This window comes from Lactuca serriola, chromosome 5, assembly GCF_051521515.1.
Source record: "Lactuca serriola cultivar US96UC23 chromosome 5, Lser_US96UC23_V15, whole genome shotgun sequence".
Taxonomy (NCBI): Eukaryota; Viridiplantae; Streptophyta; class Magnoliopsida; order Asterales; family Asteraceae; genus Lactuca; species Lactuca serriola.
The window spans coordinates 192,823,063-192,831,284 of NC_136412.1; the positions used below are offsets into that span (position 1 = coordinate 192,823,063).

General features: G+C 30.6%; 2 protein-coding genes across 4 annotated transcripts; both read left to right on the top strand.

Annotated features, from left to right (window-relative positions):
• The first annotated feature begins 367 nt into the window (after positions 1-367).
• LOC145053422 (ARM repeat superfamily protein) lies at positions 368-2,447 on the top strand. 2 transcript variants are annotated; one of them, XM_079001466.1, is made up of 7 exons: positions 368-526; positions 1,220-1,302; positions 1,465-1,501; positions 1,660-1,733; positions 1,823-1,916; positions 2,000-2,082; positions 2,181-2,447. In XM_079001466.1, exons 2-7 carry the CDS (start codon positions 1,231-1,233, stop codon positions 2,355-2,357), a joined length of 537 nt encoding a protein of 178 aa, XP_078857592.1. In that variant the 5' UTR covers positions 368-526; positions 1,220-1,230; the 3' UTR covers positions 2,358-2,447. The 2 variants fall into 2 exon arrangements, with proteins under 2 accessions (XP_078857592.1, XP_078857591.1); XM_079001465.1 differs by having other exon boundaries at positions 1,223-1,302.
• A 1,465-nt stretch (positions 2,448-3,912) lies between these two features.
• LOC145053423 (sterile alpha motif (SAM) domain-containing protein) lies at positions 3,913-7,300 on the top strand. 2 transcript variants are annotated; one of them, XM_079001468.1, is made up of 11 exons: positions 3,913-4,732; positions 4,813-5,046; positions 5,131-5,451; positions 5,544-5,607; positions 5,704-5,921; positions 6,003-6,113; positions 6,184-6,289; positions 6,375-6,586; positions 6,682-6,785; positions 6,857-7,027; positions 7,142-7,300. In XM_079001468.1, the coding sequence occupies exons 1-10, from the start codon at positions 4,028-4,030 to the stop codon at positions 6,999-7,001; spliced, it is 2,220 nt and encodes a 739-aa protein (XP_078857594.1). In that variant the 5' UTR covers positions 3,913-4,027; the 3' UTR covers positions 7,002-7,027; positions 7,142-7,300. The 2 variants fall into 2 exon arrangements, with proteins under 2 accessions (XP_078857594.1, XP_078857593.1); XM_079001467.1 differs by having other exon boundaries at positions 6,857-7,020.
• Positions 7,301-8,222: the final 922 nt, after the last annotated feature.

Sequence of the window (8,222 nt, forward strand, 5' to 3'; positions counted from 1 at the left end):
GATTTCAGTTAATAAAAAGAAATATAAATACAAGTAAAGGAAGCAAGTACTTACACATGTAAACCCTCTTAGAATCAAATGCCATTTTTTGTTTGCAAAATTTCTATTTCTGGTTAATTTTGTAATACTTCAAATGATATTCAGGGGCTGTTTGGTAGGTTCTTAATTAGAAAATTAAGAGGGATCTTAATAATTCAGATGTAGATTGTTTGGTTGCATCTTATGTTAATTTTTACGTCTTAATTTTTCATAAAGTTCTTAATATTTCAGATACGAGGTTATGTCTCAAAAAAAATAAAAAATAAAAAGTAAAAATAAAAAATAAAAAATACACGCGTGTTCCTTTTTTATCCATAGTTGTCTCTTCTCGTTCTATTTCTCACGTATCCTTTTCCCCTCCCATCCCTTGTCGACGATTTGCTACCCTCCGTCAGCACTCCGCCACCAACCGGTCACCGCTTCCGCCTCTGCAGCGCCACCATTGACGCTATCCAACTCCGTCAAATTCGTCGACAACAGCCATCCGGTAAGGTTTTTTCATTTTGTTCTTACCCTAAATTTGTCCGTTTTCACTGAAGTAGTTTTCTGATGTTGCTTGAATCGATTTTTTTGATCACTTACTTAGCTGGAATCGATGTTTCTTTCCCATTTTCTCCATTTTCTTTTTATTTTCCAAAGTGTTCTTTTTTTGGTCTCTCACTTTGCTGAATCGATGTTGACCATCTGATCTTTGTTGATACATTCTTCAATCGATGTTATTTATGTCATTTTTTGTCAAAAAGATTAATATAAACGATTAAATATAAAGTATTATATGTAAATAAACTGATAGATGCTTAGGTGTATCCGTTCAATGTGGTCTACTACCTGTTCGATGAAATGCTTAGGAGAAAAATATTGGGCTAAATTTGTTATAGTATTCAACTAGAGGGTTGCATTATAAGCATGCTTTGGTGCTGTATGTGGCTGATTAAAGTTAAAAACAAAAAACATGAAAAATAGAAACTTTTTGTCATATTTGTTAATTGGAAATCTTTTTATTTTTTGTCATCAATTCAGTAATGAGAAAGGAACAAATGATGTTGAATTGGGCACATGGAGATGGAATATCAAATCACAAATCATCACAACATGATTGAAATGCACAGACCAATTTTTTTAGTTAATTTTCTTTAAATAATTGAATTATCAGAAAACGTTAACCTTTTTACATGTTTAGCAGACTTCTACATGTTCACTAATACTCAAAGACAAGAAGAACGTACTGGAAAATATGGTACTCCAAGGGTCCAATACCTTCAGGTATATTTCATTTTTTCTAATTTATTATCCTTATTCACATAAGAAAAATAATTGGCCATGAAGAACCGATACTTCAGCTTGATTCCTGTATCCTTATTTAGTGCGAATTATGTATATAATAATACTTGTATTTAATTATTTATATCTTTTTTATGTTTGTAGGAACTTGTAGCTCAGTTTCAGAATGCGTCTACTGAAGGTATGTTGTGGAGTTATTATTATAGGCCTTTTTGTGACAATATTTTGTCTTTCCTCATAGAAAAAGCACATGTAACTGTTTATCAATTTAACTATATTATTTATTTAACTTAATTTTGTTATCAATTTCTTCTTCTTTTTGATTCTTTGTAATTGCAGAGTCGAAGGAGAAAATCGTTGCTAATTTAGCAAACTTTGCATATGATCCCTACAATTATACATTTATGCGCCAGGTTAATTCTTTATTTATTTATTTACTTATTAGTTTATGATGCCAATTTCTTCTGTTTTATTTGACAAGTGGATCATAATTCATAAACAGCTTAATGTTTTGGAACTTTTCCTGGACTGCATAACAGAGCCCAATGAGAAGCTAATAGAGTTTGGTGTTGGAGGGATCTGCAATTCATGTGTTGGTATGTTAAAAATACGGAGGGCAAATTTGTAAAAAGTTAGGACTTAATAGTTAATACTAATCTACTTTTTTTTTTGTCAACAGATCCTGCAAATGCTGCAGTAATAATAAAATGTGATGGAATACCTCTTCTTGTACAATGCTTATCAAGTCCTGTTAAAAATACAGTAAGAATTACAAATATAACATTGTAATTTCAATTTTTTTTTTCTTATGAAGGCATTGTATTTTTTAAAACCTATTTTAATGTTTATGTGTTTGGTAGGTGAAGTATGCACTTGGGGCTTTGTATTATCTGTGTAATGAATCTACTAAAGAAGGTATCTTAAGACCTGAAGTGGTGGATGTGATTAAAAGATATGCAGCTGCTGATGGTGTTGGTGTTAGCTTCACTAATCTAGCTCAGGCCTTTTTAGATAAGCATGTCCATGAAAACCATTGAAAATATAATAAATTTTTTGGGTCCTGTATTTTAATTAAAAAACGAGTTATCATTTCATTAATATGTTTATTTAATTTACGGTTGTATAAATATATTTTAAATAGCATTTAATTTTTAATTTAACAGTATAAAATAAATTCATAGAAATACGATTATATAAATTTAAAATACTTGTTTTCTTCTCTACTACACGTGTTTGAGATGTGAGTTTACATTTGAAAATTCAATGGGCCAAAATCGAAACTAGAATTTTGGCAAACTGACATTTGAAAATAATTGGGTTCATTGTGCGATTAATGTTGGTACCATATCATACTAACGTGAGACCCGTATGTTATACGGGTTTGATATAACAAAAATTAAATATAAAAATTTAAATAAAATTTTATTTAAATTTGAAATTTTAGATTTAAAATTTAAAATTTAAAAGGAAATATATTAAATACTATATAAGTACTAATATTGTAATTTATTGGTTATTTTTAATTATGACAATTATTAATTGAGGTTTAAATATGATGTGTTAATTAAAAAAAGATAAAAATATAAGAAAATAACAATGGAAAAACCATTTAATCAAAAATACCAAAAAATGACATGTGTTCAAGTTAATAAGAGAGTGACATGTGACAATTATTTTCATTTATTAGAGAGGATAAAGATTTATATATTGAGTATCATCATCATGATCATCATTTGGGAACCTTGTCGGAAAAAAATTTAAATTAAGTTGGCTCTTTGATAAATCCACAATAAATATGGAAAAGTGAATTAGAATGGAATATTTGTTTTATAACTACAAGTACACCCGACAATGAAGCGGGTTCGAATTGGTCTTTGATCCAAACCCTTTTAACAAATTTTAAAATTTGATCAGCACCTGTGCCATATCCATGAATCAAACGGATATTCGTCCCATTAGTCCGACCAATGTACAAGATTATAAATTACAAAATGATTATGCATAGCACACAATATTATCCATAAAATACAACAACCAAAATGATTTTTAACTCATCTTGAATCATCAGAAAAATAGACTTCCATCTAGTGGGACAATCTAATAGTCGGATATCGATTGATGATTTTTTTTTTAAGTGGCAAGGAGACTGGAACGTTTCCTCATCTTCCCTTTGGATTATGAAATTAGAACTATAAAGAAACGAAAATAGACGAGGAAATCAAAGAATGTGATACTTAAATGGATCCACAGTCAGCCTGTTTAATAAAAAAGGTTAACGGATATATATCGTAAACAAACAAAAGATCAAAAACTAAAATTAAAACTCCTATAACTTTTATGGATTTGAACCGAATTAGGATTAGAATGTATTCCATTGACAAGTCTAACTACAACTCACTTGTATATATAAATGATTTGGATTCATGAAGCTAAAAAAATAATGAATCAAACATTTATAATTTGACATTACAATACTGGGCGAAATAAAAAATCGGTTATTTTTGAAGATTAAACAAAATATAATTAAAACTCGTTAATTTAAACAATTAAAAATTAAAAATCGATTACCTTATCCGGACACTTCCCTCCATTTGACTAGTTGTCATAAATTTGAAAACCCCAAATCGTCTTTCCTCACCCGAAACACCACAGGATCAAGAAGCCGTCTTTTCGAATCGTTCAAGCTCTTCTTTTTCAAACTACGCTCATGTCCAAATCGAAGAAGGTGAAAACCCCCCTATATTCACAATCCACTTTTAGTTTTTCTCATATCAACGACGATGACGACGATTTTCAGACCCCAACTCAATCGTTCCCACTCACCCAAAGAAAACCTAGCTCATCACAGCTAGTCAAATCCTCCAATGCCGCCAGCAATCGACAACCCAAGAAGCCTAAAAAGATTCATGCTTATCCCGGTAAGGAAAATCTCGAACTTCCACCTGATTTAGGTTTGGATACAATTGTGTCTCTAGAATCTATGGAGTCGACTGTATTCTGCAGCAATGTATTAGACAATGGTGTTTCATTTACGAATGATGAGAAAGAAACAAAACCAAAAGAAGGGTTTGGCTACTTATCGAATTCAATAGAGTCTAGGTTGTTGTCGAGGTCCGGGGGTGATTGTGGATTAAGTGTTTGTGAAAATGCTAATGAGAAGGTTGACGAAGATGCAGAGGAAAGATCTGATGACAATCAGGATGCTGGAACTACACAGCTTGATGTATTGCTTGATTTATGTTGTTCATCTGAAAATGAGGATATGCCTATGGACAATGTTGATAACAATAACATGGATGCTGTTGGTTTTATTAGCTGTCCCCTGTGTGGAATTGACATTTCTGACATGAGTGAGGAGCTGAGACATGTTCATACCAATGAGTGCCTTGATAAAGAGCAAGCTCATAGTAATGTAAGACCCTCTTCTTCATCCATTGTTTCTGATTAACTGTGTCAATTCATCTGTGAACTGTTTTCCATACTACTTTGTAGGCAGATGTTCCTAATACCGACAATTTAACCGAATGTCCTGGACAAGTTCTTGATGATTCCCCTTGTAGAGCCCCTGGACAAGTTCTTGATGATCCTTCTCCTGAAGCTGAAGGGCAAATCCGTCAAATTTCTCCTGTTTCTGAATGGCTGCACAATCTTGGCCTATCTCGGTATGAAGAAGTTTTCATCCGTGAAGAAATTGATTTGGAAAGTCTGCAATGGCTGACAGATGAGGTATGCAGTATGCTTCCTAACATTTTACAATTTTGCCCTCATCCAGTTCCATCATCAAGCTTCACTCCATATTGTTTCATGCAGGATCTATACAACATAGGTATTACTGCTCTTGGTCCCAGGAAGAAGATTGTTCATGCTCTTAATGAACTAAGAACACAAGGTTCAGTGAATACACCTCAAAAAGTGGTGAATACACACACAGAGAATACAAAAATAATCACAAATAAGAAGATTACAGATTTTTTTCCTGGTTTCACTCCCAAAGTGAAAACACAAGTGGTGAAACCCAATTCAAATGATGGCAATAAACGTAATATTGTGAAAAAGAATGTCTTAAATAGAAAGACCCGAGATATACCCCCATGGTGTTCAATAACAGGAACACCAACACCCTTCCGTGTGGTATGCTTAATGCTCTCTTATTCTTATTTATCAAAATGTGACTTTTCTTTATAACCAAAATGTTTTTCTCTCACATTAATACTTTCTATTAGGATGCATTTAAATATCTGAGAAGGGATTGCTTTCACTGGTTCCTTACACACTTCCATGCAGATCGTAAGTGTTTATAATTCTACTTTAACATATCATTTTTCCAATAAAAAAACACTATTTTTGACGATAAGGGTAAAAAGGGCATTTACGTCTTTTCAGATTACGGAGGTCTTACAAAATCTTTCTGCCACGGGAAGATTTACTGCAGTTTAATTACAGCAAAGCTTGTAAACTTAAAGCTTGGGATTCCATGGGAGAATATTGAAGTTTTACCTCTTAATGAAAAGATATGTATTTCTGGAGTTGATGTCACATGCTTTGATGCTAATCATTGTCCAGGTTCTGTAATAATTCTATTTGAACTTCCAAATGGTAAGGTGTGTAACTCTGTATCATGTTGACTTTGACTTTTATAACCTTTTACATGTTTTTTAAAACTTTTTTTTTATGCATAACAGGCTATTCTACACACAGGAGATTTTCGTTTTTGTGAAGATATGACAAAAATTATTGGTTTACAGAGACATGTCCAAACACTTATCTTAGATACCACTTATTGTGATCCTCAGGTATACACAAACATAAATTTTTTGAAAACATAAAGTTTTTAAAATTCATATTAACAATCAATCTTTTCAGTATGATTTTCCAAAGCAAGATGCTGTGATTCAATATGTTCTTGAAGCCATACAAGCTGAAGCTTTTAATCCAAGAACATTGTTTCTAATTGGCAGCTATACTATCGGTAAATAAATTTTTATCACATCCTAATTTCATCACTTTCTCTTTAATTTCTTTTCTGTCTTTGAAATTTTTTAAAAAAAATACAGGAAAAGAAAGGGTGTTCATGGAAGTAGCTCGTGTCCTTCGTAAAAAAATACATGTCACTGCAGCAAAAATGAGAATTCTAGAATGCTTAGGAATGTGTAAGGAAGACATGCAATTGCTAACTTTAGATGAAAGGGAAAGCAACATTCATGTTGTGCCTATGTGGACACTTGCAAGCTTTAAAAGATTAAAACACGCATCTAACACGTATAAGGTGATTGCTTTTATGCTTCAATCTTTAACCTAATTCAGTAATGTCTTAATAAATATAATATTAAGTTATTAACATAATAGAATTTGATTATTCAGGGTCGATATAGTCTTATCGTTGCTTTCTCTCCAACTGGTTGGTCTTTTACTAAAGGAAAAAAATCAACCCCAGGAAAGAGGTCACAACAGGGTACCATTATAAGGTGATATATATAATGGGTACTTTTATTTATTTGTTTATTATAAATTATAATGTTTTTTTTTTGTGGTGTAGGTATGAGGTGCCATATAGTGAGCATAGCAGTTTTACAGAACTTAAAGAGTTTGTGAAGTTTATATCTCCAGAAAATATCATCCCAAGTGTTAATAATCATGGCCATGAATCTGCGAACAAAATGATCTCTTGTTTGTTGTCTTAAGGTTAACTTGTCACAACAGGTATGAGGTATAATAGCAACCTACTTGTAAAATGTTTACATGTGTTAAATTAGTTATTTTGTGAATAAAATGATGTATTTAGACATTAGACTCATGTTTTTGACCTTTTTTTTTTGGACAGATTTGGATTTGAGGAGAGTTGGAGTAATATTGAGAAAATGTTTTTATTGATTACATTTGTATAAACGGGTTTACACACTTGTAAACTCAAAATGACAACTTTATCCTATATGTAAAATGTAAAATTTTGGACCTAATAAATAAAGATCTTTTTAACACATGTTATATTCTTATTTATTTTGTCACATGTAATTTTATGGTTATTTTAAATTATTTTTTATTCCACATATTATTTAAATCTAATAATAAATGCATATTAATTTCATTAATGGATTTTCCTTTTAATTTCAAAGTTATTAAATTAAAGTTTCATTAATTTCCTTTATTTATTTATCTAAATTGTAAAGAGAAAAAAAAAACTTTAAATTTTATAATTCAATATTTTTCTTACTTTTATTATAATTTCAAAATTTTTAAATATTTTGAATTTTATATTTAAATTTCATTTTAAATGAACACATGTGATATATGGGTCTCACATCTTGTGTTATAATAAACGTTTGTTATTCCTGTTTTTTATTTACTTAATTCTAATATATTTAAAGTTTATAAGTAATTTTGATTAAACAAAAATTTGCAATCAAAACATAAAAAAGTGGATTTCGAATGTCATCGTAAAAATAGGTGTTTTTGTTTTTGTTATTATTATTATTATTTGTGCATCGAAGTTGTAAATGTATTTACAAGATATTGTTTTATAGTATTGAGTTATTTATGATACACATTCATAAATACCTTCCTATGTTCGGCTCTACACATGTATATATGAATGTGAATAGATATATAATAAGATAATACAATATTAACTGAAGTTTGATACACCAAGAAAATATCAAGGATAAATGGCAAATTTATTAGCAAAGATGTAGAAATATCAGGCAACTGTGCAACATAATATTGAATGTGAGACCCATCAATATATTAATTGTTTTACCCCACACATCTTTGACTTGTGAACAATTGAAATAACGAAAAACTATCTTCCTAAGATTAATTTGTTATTTATTTTGTTCTTGCAATGGACTCTAGTGCAAAATTCTGTATAGTGCTCACATCTAAAGTAGTACATTTTTTTTTGTAAT

What these genes read in the sequence shown, in the direction of transcription:
- LOC145053422 (XM_079001466.1), top strand. Translation starts at nt 1,231, where the DNA reads ATGTTCACTAATACTCAAAGACAAGAAGAACGTACTGGAAAATATGGT. An exon ending in GATCTGCAATTCATGTGTTG is followed by an intron (nt 1,917 to 1,999) that starts GTATGTTAAAAA and finishes TTTTGTCAACAG; the next exon opens with ATCCTGCAAATGCTGCAGTA. An exon ending in CAAGTCCTGTTAAAAATACA is followed by an intron (nt 2,083 to 2,180) that starts GTAAGAATTACA and finishes TGTGTTTGGTAG; the next exon opens with GTGAAGTATGCACTTGGGGC.
- LOC145053423 (XM_079001468.1), top strand. Translation starts at nt 4,028, where the DNA reads ATGTCCAAATCGAAGAAGGTGAAAACCCCCCTATATTCACAATCCACT. An exon ending in TGCAATGGCTGACAGATGAG is followed by an intron (nt 5,047 to 5,130) that starts GTATGCAGTATG and finishes TGTTTCATGCAG; the next exon opens with GATCTATACAACATAGGTAT. An exon ending in CCACTTATTGTGATCCTCAG is followed by an intron (nt 6,114 to 6,183) that starts GTATACACAAAC and finishes CAATCTTTTCAG; the next exon opens with TATGATTTTCCAAAGCAAGA.